The following is a 17,459-nucleotide window of genomic DNA, read 5'->3' as shown; positions in this document are numbered from 1 at the left end:
GTGCATGGACGACGGAAGCAACGGCGATTGCGGTACGTATTGAAAAAGAAACAAAAACATTTTTTTCCACATCACTCTTGTCAATTACGGCCAGAAACTCCACTGCTTTCTCCTTCAACACTTGCCCAGTTCTTTTGTCATGTTGAGTGTTTGATAATTGCTACATGTACCTGTGACGCAAGTTGAATTTATTTGAGGCTGTGTACAGTAGACCACCCATGCCGTTCTTGTACCAGTCGTGGCCGGGTATAAATCATATCGGGTATGTTAACAAACAAGTAATATTTTGTTTATATAACATGTCAAGGTAGTGTACGTCTTTATTGGACACCCCCCATGACAAATCGCGCTTACGTGGCGTCGGCTTTCATATCGCGTAATGAACACACCAATTACTTGCTGTTTACGTCCATAAGTCGGAGTACGCCCTCTATGTAATGTCGGTTATTTTTGCAAAACGATCACAGACAGTGGAAAAGTCTTGTTTCAACGAGATCGACCAATATCACAGTCTTGTTCAGTTGTCTTAGCACTAGTAGTTTAGTTCACCATTCATGTTTTAGGGGTATATTCGACTTGCACAATTTCTATTCCTTCACTGTGCGAGAAATTTCTGATAGGATACGCAAACGTGCAAGGAGGGGGGGGGGGGCAAATTTACGTTATTTGATCTTTGGTAGATTTTAACCAAAACGAAACACATTATGGTTTAAAAAATATATTAAATCGGACCAAAACGTTGGTAACATCTGAAATGCGATTTTCAGAGAATTTCATGAAATATAATTGCTTATATAGGTGGTACTGGCCTGAGGTGGCGCTGTTCACCACCGAGTTGGATTTGTTTGAGTTAAAATGAATTTGTACAAAATACTAGTAATTTATGAACGTTCTTATACAGTCCAACATTCAGAGGTTAATTTCTGTACAATGATCTCATATCCACGACTCAAAAACTTAATGAAACTAATTGAAAATTTTCCCTGTAGGAATTAAAAGAAGTCAAGTTTATAGTGATTTCATGAAAAAGCAAGGTAACACGCACTTACAGCCAAACATTCACCCTCACATACAATCAAATCATGACAAATGATCTTCTATCACACATAGAGGAAATGATACATCATACTTAGCAATAAAACAAATCTTCCCCCTTTTAAAGTAGATGAACATTTACTGAAAACAGGAAGATTATATCAAGATATTTATATGGCATCCTTGATGTATATAAAAAACTAAAGTACAATCCTTTTTATCAAGTGATATTTATTACAAAATGCATAAGCAGTGAAGCAGAAAGGGAAATCATACAATAGATTATATTTAATGGAATTATAAAAAACAATATAGAATGGAATGGGTGCAATATTTTGCACAAAAAATGAAACTACTATATCAGTGAGAATTTATCGCTGACAGTTCTGCCCACTTTCATGTAAAGGATGTTACCTACACAAGCTAGTGTACATGATCCTGTACACAAAATTTGAATGTGTACAACTATGACGATTTAAGTTGAAAGTTGTAATTTGGCCCCAAGACTAAATGGAATGTCACTATTAACAGAGGAGTTAGATGCTCTCTCTGTACACAAGTCTTTTCCTGAGAGTGAATTCTTCCAACCCCCTAATATCCAAAATAAAAATCAACTTGACCATCAAAAAAAGTGTGTGAATTTAGTAAGCAGAACTTCAAGGATAAGTCGCGTAGCAACAATGATTTATTTTTATCAGATTAAAATATGCAGAGCACAATATATAAACAAAAACTAATTATTCTAAATACTCTGCAGTGATTGAGCTATATATGAATACTAATGAAGTCATTTGCATAATTTAGTAATATACTTTTTTAATCAGCCAAATATATATATACAGACCACCATTTCAGGGTTGTTATCACTAAACTCAAAACGCCATCTCCTAGTCCTAGGGTCTGTCAATAGGAATAAAAGCTATCAATCAGAAATTGGTTTATCTAAAAAAAGTAATGTTTTTTAGACACAGTAAAGGGAGCAAACACTTTTTTCAATGGCAGTACTTAAACTAGAGAGGGCGCTATAATGCCACGATAAAGGTTTGAACAATTTATGCTTTACTATATTATTTTTATACTCGCAGCAAATAGGTGAAAACCATGAAATAATTATCAAACAATTGTCACTGGAAGTTTTGGAAGTATCTGCTCCTTGAAAAGTGTGATAGAAAAAACTGACCAATGACAGATGGGTTTACATGTAGAATCAAATATGACTGTTACAAGGACACTGAATGGTTGGATAATTACAGTGAAACAAATAAGTTGTCAGTTGAAATTTTATTTGACCCACCCAGTGTCTAGCTTTGTCACCCCAACAACTCAGAATGGTCACTCTCTCTTTACACTGAATTCCAATTAGCACCAACATTGAAACTTGTGGAGAGACAAGGTTAAGGAGAAAAGACATATACAAGAAATAAACGTTTGCTCCCTTGCCAGTGTTTGATACTAAACACAGGGAAAAAAAACTACAGCTTTCTTCTCTTCAACAAATAATTACTTTAGTTTGATTGAACCATCTTTATAAACTCTGCAAGAAATGAAAAAAAATAATACATGGTTTAGACACTATACAATAGGTTGGTATGTTGTTACACAGCTTACAAAAAATACCTTTCATCTATTCCTGTCAATCCATCTCTACTTCATAGTCACTCACAATTAACCTCATACAAATATATGCTTCACTGAATTTAGGAAGTAAACTGAAAATTTGTCTCAGTACATTATGTGTTTGGTTTTGTCAGAAAAAATCGATATCTTGTGTGGATATTACATGCAGTTGATATAAATCCAATATTGTACTTACACGTATAAGCATATGGGTCCAATATGATTTAATTTTTCTACACATAATCCTATGATGCACGTCTCTTTACATTCTATTGTGAGATTTACAGCTATGCTGATAGCAAATCTACCGATATGTACAAAACTAATACCTCAAAAAACTAATGGACTTCAGTTAGTCAATCAGACATTTTTGATGACTGTAACATGATACTATTCAAAGTGACCCCCTCCTCCTCCCAAGGGCATACTATACTACTCGTGTACCTTCATAGTTTATCTGCCCCTGTGCATCTTCAAAACCCGACAACAGCTGTTCTACTTCATCGTCGCTCAACCTTTCACCTATAAACAATAAAACCATAGCACTGGTGAACTTTGGTAACATGAAAATATGGTCTCAGAAATTTGGTAGTTACATACTAATGTAAACACAAACGTCCTTACAATTGCTTTAATTTGCAGCTCTTAATGTTACAGTCCCTCTCAAATTAATCTGTTTTGACCTCTAATAAAGTCAAACAAAATGACCTTTGACCTTGCACAATGATAAATACCTATAAGATCACTCTTCTCAATAAAAGGCAGAAAAACAACAAATATTCAAAAAAAATATATCTTAAACTTTCAGTACGATATACCAGATTTATTTTGCATTTCTATTTTATTGCAAGACAAAAGAGACAGAGTTGTCTCCAGCTGCAAAGTAAAACATTTTGAAAAATACTTATCCATAGGGAATCGCACAGAAGTGTAATGCATGTAGCTACAATATTTGTCAAATTCTGTGTTAAGGAACTGAACGTCAAATTCTGTCATATACTTTATTTTAGCTGGAATTAATTTTCACTGAAAAGATTTTTTGGGTGTTTTGTATGGAACTTATTTTCACTGATTTTTGATGAGTTAAATGAAAGATACAAGGAGAACGGTATATTTGCTGGGTTTTATTTTCACTGAATCATCCCCTCAGCGAAATTAGTGGAAATAAATTCCAAGCAAAAATAAAGTATTTTACAGTAGGTGAATTTATATTTGAAGGATAGAAACTTATGTGTAGACAGTGGTCAAAATTGGAGGTAATCTCTAACAAACGAATATGCAAATTGGTTTCCCATGGAAACAACAATGTATCTAATCTACCGATAGTATCATACATCGTACATCAGTTGTTTGAAAGGCCTTATCCTGACATTATTTCATTTCAACTTCTGCGAAAACACAATGAATTTGGCTGTAGAATGTGGGTGCACACACCAACATTCTACACTATCGTGTATATTCTACCATACTCCCATAGTGATCTCATAGTGGTGGTAGTCACTTACCAAGCGTAGTAAGTACATGACGTAACTCTGCAGAATTTATCGTACCATTACCATCTTTATCAAATACACGTAATCCTTCAACGTACTCCTCATACGATCCTGGTTCTTTGTACTGTTTGACAGCTTGGACAATTGGAAGGAATTCTTCAAAACTGATACGATGGTCTGTGAAATGACACAAGGTATAATCACAAAAATCAATCACATGCTAACAGAAGCACATCTCCCTCTCAACCAAGTAAAGGTACTCTAAATTCGTTACATTATTTCTGACAAACCTGGGCATCTTCTAAGAATAAATAAGTTTAGCAAATCTCGCTCATACAATATCGTTCTTAACAAAATTTTAAGCTGTTAAGGTCAGACTTTTTTTATTTCTTGTTTCTCAAGTTTTTATTAGGAATTTTTTTTTGAGGAGGGCGAAAAAAATAAAATTAATTCTTTTTTTCCATTAGATTTGTGTGATCGTCAAAGAATTGTAAGTGAGATCATTGATCGGAGAGAAGAAATGAAATAAAATGTTATTCCATGTATAATCTTGTTTCTCATCTGCGCGAGACTTCGGTATTTTAATCATGATAATCCCACGAAAATGCAACTTGAATTTGTTATGAGATGGGCGGTGAAAAAAATGAAGATAAAAATAATATTTTTTTAGCAATTTTTTGTGCTTACAAGTCGGCGGGCGCGAGAAATTACGCTGAAATAAAATGTTATTTTTATTTCATTTTCGGCTTATGTTTATTCGGCGGGTTCGCGAAACAAGGGATAATAAAAGTCTGGCCTTAGCTACTTGGCAGACAGATAAAATTATGATAGATCACATTTTTTCAGATACATACTACAGTAAACATATTTTTAAAAGAATATTTGTTTTTTCTCCGGTTTATTTTTACCCCTTACTGTGATTAATGATGCTTTTGAATGGTGATTATTCTCTCAAAATTATACTTGTAATTCTTTGGTGGCAAAAAGTGACATAATATGTTGTAGCTAAACCTAAAAGTACTGCACCATTGGCAATTCATGGTCCACAAAATACTGCCACCTTGAACATTGCAACCACTTTCATATACTAGTAATCAGTTTTTCAAAAATGATTGGGTTTTGAGAAAATTCACATTTTGTCGAGTCTAATTGTCAGACAGAAAAAATATGCTTCAAAAGTTTCTGAAAAAGTAAAACCTTTGTCAAAATAAATCAAATTGTTGAAAGGTTAGCTCAGAAAGCATGAATAAAACAGCATCTGGTGATTTCAAATAAAGTAATATTTGGTAAAATCAAATACCTGGACCCATTCCTGATGCGTATCGCTTAACGTCTGCTTGTGTTGGATTATACCCCAGTGCTCTGATGACGTCACCCAGTACACGGATCTCAATCTTACCATCTCCCTTCTTGTCAAAGATAGAGAAAGTATCTCTCATTTCTTTAATAAAACAAATAATATTTTTAGATCAAAAACTACTATGTAACCAACATGTTTCAGACAATTTCAACACTTGAACACCTTTCTTCATTTACACTCAAGACGCAGTAGTGACCAATACTACACCCAGCGATGAAAATAGAATCTTGTCTCTGAGTGCAGTGATCATACAGGCCAGATCTCATAAAACAAAAAATTAACCAGGAAAATAAGTTTAGTTAAAAGGTAGCTACTTTGTATTATAAAGACTTGCAAGCTATAGAAAAGTGTCATAATCTGGCTGCATACTTTTTAAATCAAGCCACCAATCGAGCATGTACAGATCAATAAAACCCCCATGCTATCTGAGCGCATGGCTCGAATCGAGCATGTACAGATCAATTAAACCCCCGTGCTATCTGAGCGCATGGCTCGAATCGAGCATGTACAGATCAATAAAATCCCTGTGCTATCTGAGCGCATGGCTCGAATCGAGCATGTACAGATCAATAAAACCCCCGTGCTATCTGAGCACATGGCTCGAATCGAGCATGTACAGATCAATAAAACCCCCGTGCTATCTGACCGCATGGCTCGAATCGAGCATGTACAGATCAATAAAACCCCTGTGCTATCTGAGCGCATGGCTCAAATCGAGCATGTACAGATCAATAAAATCCCCGTGCTATCTGAGCGCATGGCTCGAATCGAGCATGTACAGATCAATAAAACCCCTGTGCTATCTGAGCACATGGCTCGAATCGAGCATGTACAGATCAATAAAACCAATGTGCTATCTGAGCGCATGGCTCGAATCGAGCATGTACAGATCAATAAAACCTCCGTGCTATCTGAGCGCATGGCTCGAATCGAGCATGTACAGATCAATAAAACCCCTGTGCTATCTGAGCGCATGGCTCGAATCGAGCATGTACAGATCAATAAAACCCCCGTGCTATCTGAGCACATGGCTCGAATCGAGCATGTACAGATCAATAAAACCCCTGTGCTATCTGAGCACATGGCTCGAATCGAGCATGTACAGATCAATAAAAACCCCGTGCTATCTGAGCACATGGCTCGAATCGAGCATGTACAGATCAATAAAACCCCTGTGCTATCTGAGCGCATGGCTCGAATCGAGCATGTACAGATCAATAAAACCCCTGTGCTATCTGAGCGCATGGCTCGAATCGAGCATGTAGAGATCAATAAAACCCCCGTGCTATCTGAGCGCATGGCTCGAATCGAGCATGTACAGATCAATAAAACCCCTGTGCTATCTGAGCACATGGCTCGAATCGAGCATGTACAGATCAATAAAACCCCTGTGCTATCTGAGCGCATGGCTCGAATCGAGCATGTACAGATCAATAAAACCCCCGTGCTATCTGAGCGCATGGCTCGAATCGAGCATGTAGAGATCAATAAAACCCCCGTGCTATCTGAGCGCATGGCTCGAATCGAGCATGTACAGATCAATAAAACCCCTGTGCTATCTGAGCGCATGGCTCGAATCGAGCATGTACAGATCAATAAAATCCCCGTGCTATCTGAGCGCATGGCTCGAATCGAGCATGTACAGATCAATAAAATCCCCGTGCTATCTGAGCGCATGGCTCGAATCGAGCATGTACAGATCAATAAAACCCCTGTGCTATCTGAGCACATGGCTCGAATCGAGCATGTACAGATCAATAAAACCAATGTGCTATCTGAGCACATGGCTCGAATCGAGCATGTACAGATCAATAAAACCCCTGTGCTATCTGAGCGCATGGCTCGAATCGAGCATGTACAGATCAATAAAACCCCTGTGCTATCTGAGCGCATGGCTCGAATCGAGCATGTACAGATCAATAAAACCCCCGTGCTATCTGAGCGCATGGCTCGAATCGAGCATGTAGAGATCAATAAAACCCCCGTGCTATCTGAGCGCATGGCTCGAATCGAGCATGTACAGATCAATAAAACCCCTGTGCTATCTGAGCGCATGGCTCGAATCGAGCATGTACAGATCAATAAAATCCCCGTGCTATCTGAGCGCATGGCTCGAATCGAGCATGTACAGATCAATAAAATCCCCGTGCTATCTGAGCGCATGGCTCGAATCGAGCATGTACAGATCAATAAAACCCCTGTGCTATCTGAGCACATGGCTCGAATCGAGCATGTACAGATCAATAAAACCAATGTGCTATCTGAGCACATGGCTCGAATCGAGCATGTACAGATCAATAAAACCCCTGTGCTATCTGAGCGCATGGCTCGAATCGAGCATGTACAGATCAATAAAACCCCCGTGCTATCTGAGCACATGGCTCGAATCGAGCATGTACAGATCAATAAAACCCCTGTGCTATCTGAGCACATGGCTCGAATCGAGCATGTACAGATCAATAAAACCCCCGTGCTATCTGAGCACATGGCTCGAATCGAGCATGTACAGATCAATAAAACCCCCATGCTATCTGAGCGCATGGCTCGAATCGAGCATGTACAGATCAATAAAACCCCCGTGCTATCTGAGCGCATGGCTCGAATCGAGCATGTACAGATCAATAAAACCCCTGTGCTATCTGAGCGCATGGCTCGAATCGAGCATGTACAGATCAATAAAATCCCCGTGCTATCTGAGTGCATGGCTCGAATCGAGCATGTACAGATCAATAAAACCCCTGTGCTATCTGAGCACATGGCTCGAATCGAGCATGTACAGATCAATAAAACCCCTGTGCTATCTGAGCGCATGGCTCGAATCGAGCATGTACAGATCAATAAAACCCCTGTGCTATCTGAGCACATGGCTCGAATCGAGCATGTACAGATCAATAAAACCCTGTGCTATCTGAGCGCATGGCTCGAATCGAGCATGTACAGATCAATAAAACCCCCGTGCTATCTGAGCGCATGGCTCGAATCGAGCATGTACAGATCAATAAAACCCCCGTGCTATCTGAGCGCATGGCTCGAATCGAGCATGTACAGATCAATAAAACCTCCGTGCTATCTGAGCGCATGGCTCGAATCGAGCATGTACAGATCATTAAAACCCCCGTGCTATCTGAACGCATGGCTCGAATCGAGCATGTACAGATCATTAAAATCCCCGTGCTATCTGAGCGCACACTTTGCGGTATTTCTGATAATCTAATAATATTATTAACTCAAGATAAGTAGCATATTGCAAAACATAATAATTATTCACTGTTTTTTAATTTTGTTATTTTCACTAAAGTAAAATCTGCTAATTAAATGAAATTAACAATAGAACTGATTGTTTTAATGGCATATTCATGAATTTATAAAACCGAGTGAATATAGAATATCAAATTAGTGAAATTAAAGTAAACAACAAGTCACTGTTATGACTACAGTACATGGATGAAATTGAGGGTGAAATATGCATTGCATGCATTGGATTTGTGTTGATATTGATAATCAATATGGCAGCGAGTATGTATCTGAATTGTGATCTGGGTGTGACGATCACAGTGCTCATTGGCAGTTAGGCCTAAACCAGATCTTATTGGGCTTTTTTTTTTCTTAAATTGTTCATTTTATTTATTTTAGGTTTTCAAGTCTTTTTTCTTCATTCTATTTTTTTATTTTAAAAACATCCATGGGAAATCCAAAATTTGTGTAAATAACAACAAAATTGAAAAAACAAAATCAAAATTCTTCAAAGTAATTCTTCAAAGTTATTCATCATAAAATATCATCTACTGGGGGTAAATATGTGTGTCCGAGATCTGAATAATTTACAGTAGGTGTGTAACCTAGACAACAATGTTCTGTATTATAAACTGTAAATGTAATTTACAACATATGATAGACAGCAGACAATTTGCTAACCATAAGCAACTATTCAATAGCTGGATGTTTAAGGCAATAACCCTTCTTCAATAACACTGCCCGAAACGTCTAGCTATTTTGAATACTGTAGAATACTTTATTTTCACTTGGAATTTATTTTCGCTATTTTTGCTGAAGGAATGATCCAAAAACAGTGAAAATAAATTCCATACAAAACACCAAAAATGACTTTTCAGCGAAAATTAATTCCAGCTAAAATAAAATATTTTACAGTACATCAGAACAATGATTACTTAAATAACAAGTCATTGAAAATGACACAGTCCCCGTTAAGTTCTCTTTGTGCTTGTAATATTAAAGTGGAGGGGTTGTCGCGGGCGTGTCCTTGAAACTTGAGTTCCAAGTGGCGTATACAACAGATTGTTTATTTACATCAAAACATGCGTTTCGTGTCGTAGTAATATGGCAAAATAAAACAAGCAGCCTATCGGCTGAGATAGCTCCGCTGTTAGCAATGCACATTTCAATTAAAGAAGTGAAGACATCATTAGAAAATGAACAATATGAATAGTATCAAAGCAATCGGACTTACAGTTTTTAACAAGAAGTCGAAAATATCACTTTTTACCAAAAATTACAAAAATATTCACCAAAATAAATTAATTAGAGAATTGAAGATATCATCACAAAACGAACAAATCTGAGAGAGGTCCACATGTAGTACCTATATATGTAATATCAAAGCAATCGGACTTACAGTTTTCAACAAGAAGTCGAAAATATCACTTTTTACCAAAAATGACAAAAATATTCACCAAAATTAGAGAATTGAAGATATCATCACAAAATGAACAAATCTGAGAGAGGTCCACATGTAGTACCTATATATGTAATATCAAAGCAATCGAACTTGCGGTTTTTAACAAGAAGTCAAAAATATCACTTTTTACCAAAAATGACAAAAATATTCACCCAAATTAGAGAATTGAAGATATCATCACGAAATAAACAAATCTGAGAGAGGGTCACATGTAGTACCTATATATGTAGTATCAAAGCAATTGGACTTGCGGTTTTTAACAAGAAGTCGAAAATATCACTTTTCACCAAAAAATGACAAAAATATTCACCAAAATTAGAGAATTAAAGATATCATTACAAAATGAACAAATCTGAGAGAGGTCCACATGTAGTACCTATATATGTAATATCAAAGCATTTGCACTTGCGGTTTTTAACAAGAAGTCGAAAATATCAGTTTTTACCAAAAATGACAAAAATATTCACCAAAATTAGAGAATTAAAGATATCATTACAAAATGAACAAATCTGAGAGAGGTCCACATGTAGTACCTATATATGTAATATCAAAGCAATTGGACTTGCGGTTTTTAACAAGAAGTCGAAAATATCAGTTTTTACCAAAAATGACAAAAATATTCACCAAAATTAAAGAATTAAAGATATCATTACAAAATGAACAAATCTGAGAGAGGTCCACATGTAGTACCTATAGATGTAATATCAAAGCAATTGCACCTGCGGTTTTTAACAAGAACTCGAAAATATAGTTTTTACCAAAAATGACAAAAATATTCACCAAAATTAGAGAATTAAAGATATCAACATGAAATGAACAAATCTAAGAGAGGTCTACCCAAGGTACATATACACCAAGTATCAAAGCATTTAGGCTTGTAGTTTTCAAGAAGAAGTCGAAAAAGTAAAACATTGACACGGACGACGACGACGGACGACGACGACGACGGACAATCACTCATATGATAAGCTCCGCTCGACAAAGTCGACAGCGGAGCTAAAAAGTCATTATTCGGCCATCTTTGATCTGATTATGAAACACACTGATATGTATGATGTATGTGCCAAATACGAATGAAAATGATACATAAATTGTGGAAATATAGTAGTAAGGCCAAAAAGTCAGATGGCTGTCAATCGGCCATCCTTGACCAGATTTTGAAACAAATTGTCATGGACATGCATCCTAACATGTATAAAGTACATGTATGTGCCAAATTTGAATGAAAACTGACAGAGCACGTCCAAGATACTGCATAAAAAAACAAAAACAAGATGCCTGCCAGTCAACCATCTTTGATCCAATTGCGAAATAAATCGCCATGGACAATAAATCCTAACATGTATAATCCACGTACCAAGTTTGAATGACAACTGACAAAACATGTCCAAAATACAACATTTTCAAATAACAAGATGGCTGCCACTCAGCCATTTTGAATTGAATCGCTAAAGCACTGCATGTGCATATGTCCCACATAAGGTACTAGGCACATGAAAAGAATGAACGGAATCTGTCCACAGGATTCTGAAATATGACGCTGGACAGACTGACGTACGGACAGACGAACTCACGGACGGACAGACTCTGGAACTCACGGACGGTCGGGACATGTATCCTAACATGTATGATCTATATACTAAATTTGAATGAAAATTGACAAAGCATGTCCAAAATACGACATTTTCAAAAAACAAGATGGCTGCCAGTCGGCCATCTTTGATCCAATTGTGAAATAAATCATCATGGACATGTATCCTAACATGTATAATCTATGTACCAAGTTTGAATGAAAACTGACAAAGCATGTCCAAAATACAACATTTTCAAAAAACAAGATGGCTGCCAGTCGGCCATTTTGAATCGAATCACTAAACCACTGTATGTGCATATGTCCCACATAAAGTACTAGGCACATGCAAAGAATGAACGGAATCGGTCCAAGGGATTCTGAGATACGACTTCGGACGGACGCACGGAGACCGAATTATAAGTTTTCGGACTTTGTCCGAATGGGGACTAATAAATACTATGGTATATTTCATTTTTATTGGCCTGAGCGGCTTTCATCCATTTACTGATATATAGCATATGTGTCTTGCATTCACACATGTTGGCTATTTAGTCTAGTTTACTCTGAGTGTCGGTTCACAAGCTTGGATCCAAACCATCTGTTTAGCTTTGCATGCAAAAGTCAACTGTCACCTTTCACAAAATAAAATTGTGTAATTTTTTTTCTATATTTTTTTATCAAAACAAAGATCTGAGGCTAAATGAGAAATTAGGGACAGTAAAATTATCACAGAAATTATAGAAAAACAGGATTATGCAGTGTTCTCAAGATACAAACAGCATAGCAGTACGGTACCTCACCAGTGATTAGTTTTATTGCCACACTTCTTTAACACCCCACAGTTATTATCCTGACTGTCACAATGTTTTAAGGAGTAAGTTAATCATTACGATTTCTGCTTTGAATAATTATGCAAATGACATGCAAATTAATCCAGAGGAAGTAGCATCTGTTTTTTTTTTAAAAGACTGCCAATGATGTATGTTCTCCCCAGGAAAACATTTAATGACTATAGCTGTCTGTAATTTGCATATAAAAGATACACTGACTGGTTTCTTCGTTTTGTTTATTTATTTGTTTTCAAAAAATCAAAGCATAGAGGTTACCTTGAACATCATGTGCACGAAGAACGCAGCTTTTGTTGTTTTAGGCAGAAGGTAGATATAAAGGCGAATTACTTACACAATCATATATTGAATAGCTGTGATGTCTGAGCATTTTGGTGAGGAGAATGCATTGCGTATAGAGTTTGCCTGTGTCCTCATAGTTTTGTATCCTGGTTTTGATACTGTCAACACTACTCTGATTATATAATTTAAGGTCATGACCTAGACCAAGAGGTTATCTTTTATTTTGACTACAGAAAATGACATCATGAACCCTAACCGGTATACTTTTTCTAAAATAATGGCTAACAAACAATATTTTTTTTATGTTTTTCGTAATCTCTTCCCTAGTTGGACAATTTTGAATCAAGAGAAAAACAGTGACAGACTTCCATGAGATTTTGCCTCCAGGATAAAATGCCATTGGATTATCAAATGTATAGACGTAACTCATTTTGTAGAAGCACATCACAGCTACGTGCCCAGACAAAACCAGATATTTACCAACACATGTAAACTATTCCTTAAAATAACTGACTACTAAAATAACCCAGTCAATGTACACCTTAAAGGCACTACTTCTGCTGTGCTGTGGGTCACTACTGTCTAGCATTGCTGTGGGAGGAGGGGCTTCTGCAAATCTAAAATCAACAAAGATGCTACCATCATATATTTTGGGGGTTATAAACAATGATAATTATATGAGAAAAACAAGAATGGAATCTGAAAAATCTGGACCTTCAGTCGACCTTCAGTGGAAATACATGTACTGTAAAATGACTAATTTTTTCACTGGGTTTAAATTTCGCTGATTTACTATTTCAGGCATATTCATAAGGTTTTAAATTCATGGTTTTATCATTCAGATAATGTGTTCTATGCTAAATTTTACATATTCACTGGGTTTTAGCGCATTTTCCAGTTAGCGAAATAAGCAAAATTAAAACACAGTGAATAATTAACCCCTTAACAGTTAGTATATTGTTCAGTGCTACAACATATTCTTTTAGTTTTCTCCAAATACCTGTGAAACACATTATATGAAACAATTTCAACATTTCCCATATGTTTATGTATAGTTGACCTTGCTTCAGTGCTGAGAATTAGGGAAATCTCAGAAAAAAGCTATGCAATCCTCACTAGAAACTAATCTACAAGCATCTGAGGGGATTTCCTAAAATAGCCTAATCAAGGTACTACATCTCGTATTACAACTGCTTCCAAAGGAATTCCATGTGATAGTAAACAAGTTACAGCAACTCTGAATATGAATATAAGTTGACCATTTTTTTTACCCAAATACAGCACAATTTTCATTTATTGGTATTGCTAACTTCTACAGTGTATAATTTGTATATAATTAGGGTGTCTAATTTGCATATGATTAGTGTATTTAATTTGTTTATAAATGTTGAGAATTTGCATATAAATGCTGGGAAATTCAAAACTTCATCCAGGAAAAATAAATTTCCAGCAAAGACAACAAAATTTGATCAATTGATACTCTACACGAAAACTTCAGAATATGATCATAAAAATAAATTAATTGATATTTCAGAAATTTTGCAAAACTGGTGTGTCATAGTTGAAATTTATACACATTTTCATCATAAAAATTATATTCAATATTTATAAAAATTAAATCTGCCCGGATTGGAATGCAATCTAGTTTTAAGGTTACAATGCAAAGTTTTGACTTGTATGATCCCTTACATTCTAAAGCAAGTGATCATTTCAATCGTCTATCACTCAGCCAAATCAAGACCCAGAAGAGCTAATTACTAGGATCACTCTCCAAATTTATACCATTTGAAAATAAGTTACTGTGTTCAGGTGCAGACCACTAGTGACTAGGTTCAGGTGAGTGCTGGTAATTTTTGCAAGTGTGGGATGATATAAACTATACAATACTAGTATATTTTATGACGTGAAACAAATGAACTAAGACCGCAAATCTTGTTATGATCAAACTCTGAATGGAATTCCTGTTCATCAAAGCCTAGCGCGTATTGCATTGTTGTCAACAATTGACTTGTTTTCTTTCGGTACATACCACGATGTCGGATTATAAAGAACGCTGTCAATAATTTATTTATTTATTTATTTACTTATTGACTCTTACACAATCCCCGGAGGGAAAGAAAATGGTCACAAAGTACAAGGAGAAATATATATATATAAAAAAACAAAACAAAAACACAATATACTAAAAAACAAATAACAAATACAATCACTAAATTACTAAATAAAACAAAATCTCTAAAATACAATCTAATATAAAATTACAAAATTGACAGCAGGCATTAAGATGTCAAGTAAGACCCTGCTTCCTGACTTCAAAGCTTTTACTTATGAACTGTGCTACTGGTATAATAATGTTTTCATTCTGTAACAATTCCATGAATTTTTTCTCTGCAGGTTTATTTTCAAATGCTGGGATCATATCCTTAGCTTTATTGAACAGTTTGGCACGCAACTCATTATATTTGTTGCATTCCAGCAGAAAATGCATTTCATCCTCAATTAGACCTTTGTTACACATGTCACAAACCCTGTTGTTTAGTGGGATTTTTTTATGACGACCCATTTCAATTTTGAGACTATGGTCACTAAGACGGAATTTGGTAAGCACACTACGCAGTTCAAAGTTTTTTAGCTTGACTAAATATGGCTCAAGTTTTAAATCTGATTTGATTAGCCGATATGTTCTTAGTTTGTTTTTCTCATTTGCTTTGGTGCGGTTATCATTATGGACCTCACCTTTCCATCTTGTTAGAAATAAATCCTTGATGCCCAAATCAATTTGTTTCATTTGTGCCGAGGTTAGTTTATCACCGTTGTTAACTGAATGATATAGTTGGATATTGTTTAATAATGATGTCACTTCTAGATACCATTTACTTTTAATGCTTTGGTTAACCACAAAAGCTTCCTTGAGTAACGCATTATTAGAATTCATGGCCCGACTGTAATATTTAATTATTTGTTTTTTTATAAATACGTCTAGGGGGTATCTGCCTAACTCGCTATACATGGCCATAATTGGTGTGTGTTGTGACACCCCCAGTAGATACCGACAATAACTTAATTGAACGTCTTCAATAGGTGATTTAATAAACGGGGACGGGCGTGTGACCTTGCAGGCGCAGAATTCGACGTCAGAACTAAAATAACATGTGCGACTTTCATCAATGTGTGGACAAAAACACACCAATACGCCCGAGAATGGTTGGAATTGGAATCTTGACAACATATGAAGTTTCGAGATGTATGAAAGTGCCACTCCCTATCGGAGAATCCGACACCGAGACAGACCCTATTAACGGAACTAGAATGGACTGTCTGAAAACAACTGAATCACGGTTTCCTGACTGCATACTGTCGTATCTCAGAACAATAGTGATCGTTTCTATGCGAGAAAATTTTCATCATAAATTGAGAAATCACACATGCTTTCAGAACACAATTACGTCATAGGTCAAATTCCCACCAGGGGGAAAGGTACGCCTGTAAAAAAGGTATGGACCCACTTGACTAAAATAAACAATTGTCAAAAATCCTACCTGCCATCTGATCTTCGTTGTAAGACTGCAAAGTAAAACACGAAAACTCGAGTTATCATCAAGAGAAAGATAAATTGTCGTTATATAATGAGAAGTTGTAGAAATTCGAGTAAGTATCTTACCATTTTGGGATCTAGTTTGTACTAACACTGTCACTGAGTAAAGCTTGGCGAACCGGAAATGACTGATTGCAAAGTGTTTGTGATATCATTCCTCCAGGCAGACCACGCCTTCCCAAACGCCCTCTGTCAGCATTTATCAGGCCTTTTGTTTTTTTCTTCGAACTGTCAAGAATAACGTTAATGGGAAGGAAGGACTGTGACGTTTAAAGGAGTAGGAGGAACAGTTACACGTGTCGGGGGATTCATATTAACACTTATATGGAGTGAGTGAGGTTTATCAAAGAACTGTGTGTGTGATTACTAAATAGTAGTGATAATAAAGTATAGACCAGGGGGGTCCTCAGTAACAGCAAATTGGCAGATTGTAGGTTTAACACCACAATTAGTCTTTACTTCCATGATATTATTATATACGTGTAATTGGAAATGGACATTCACAAATCTAAGGCTTGGTTATTCTGGAATATATATTCACATATAATAACGAAATTCGAATACAAGCATATTTCAAGTTGTTTTGAAAATTAACCAAATTATATTAATCAGTGCCGAAAACGAACCCACACATGAAGTTGTAATTGTGGTGAGAACCCCATATTTACAGCATTGCCATATTCTGATGTCTCATTACAATAGGTAAAGGATAAACCAATTAGATTTGGCACTGCAGTTTTAGCATAAATTTTAACTTGAATGTATGTATGGTTTTCATAGTAGTACCGACCATCGGGGAAAATATATTATATTTTAGGTTATCAATTTGGATGTCTAAAGTCGATGCATATTTTTAAACTGATATAGATTTGTTTTTATTTGAGTGGAAAAAGCAAATAAAAAAAAAACATCCACCATACTTGTTCTTAAGTAACAGAGGTGTCTAGGATAAAATATAGA

The 17,459-nt window shown here is 36.0% G+C and overlaps 1 protein-coding gene across 1 annotated transcript; it reads right to left on the bottom strand.

Annotated features, from left to right (window-relative positions):
* Nucleotides 1-2,229: 2,229 nt before the first annotated feature.
* Nucleotides 2,230-16,643, bottom strand: LOC100368534 (myosin-2 essential light chain-like). Its single transcript, XM_002738767.3, has 6 exons — nucleotides 16,566-16,643; nucleotides 16,444-16,468; nucleotides 5,446-5,586; nucleotides 4,158-4,322; nucleotides 3,097-3,174; nucleotides 2,230-2,569 (listed from the first exon to the last, which is right to left on the bottom strand). Exons 1-6 carry the CDS (start codon nucleotides 16,566-16,568, stop codon nucleotides 2,541-2,543), a joined length of 441 nt encoding a protein of 146 aa, XP_002738813.1. The 5' UTR covers nucleotides 16,569-16,643; the 3' UTR covers nucleotides 2,230-2,540.
* Between the last annotated feature and the right edge of the window lie 816 nt (nucleotides 16,644-17,459).

The sequence above is a fragment of the Saccoglossus kowalevskii genome, chromosome 21 (assembly GCF_978046115.1).
Source record: "Saccoglossus kowalevskii chromosome 21, keSacKowa6.1, whole genome shotgun sequence".
NCBI classification, from domain to species: Eukaryota; Metazoa; Hemichordata; class Enteropneusta; family Harrimaniidae; genus Saccoglossus; species Saccoglossus kowalevskii.
Note: the sequence above shows the minus strand (reverse complement) of the source record. Positions and strands in the feature narration are given on the sequence as shown.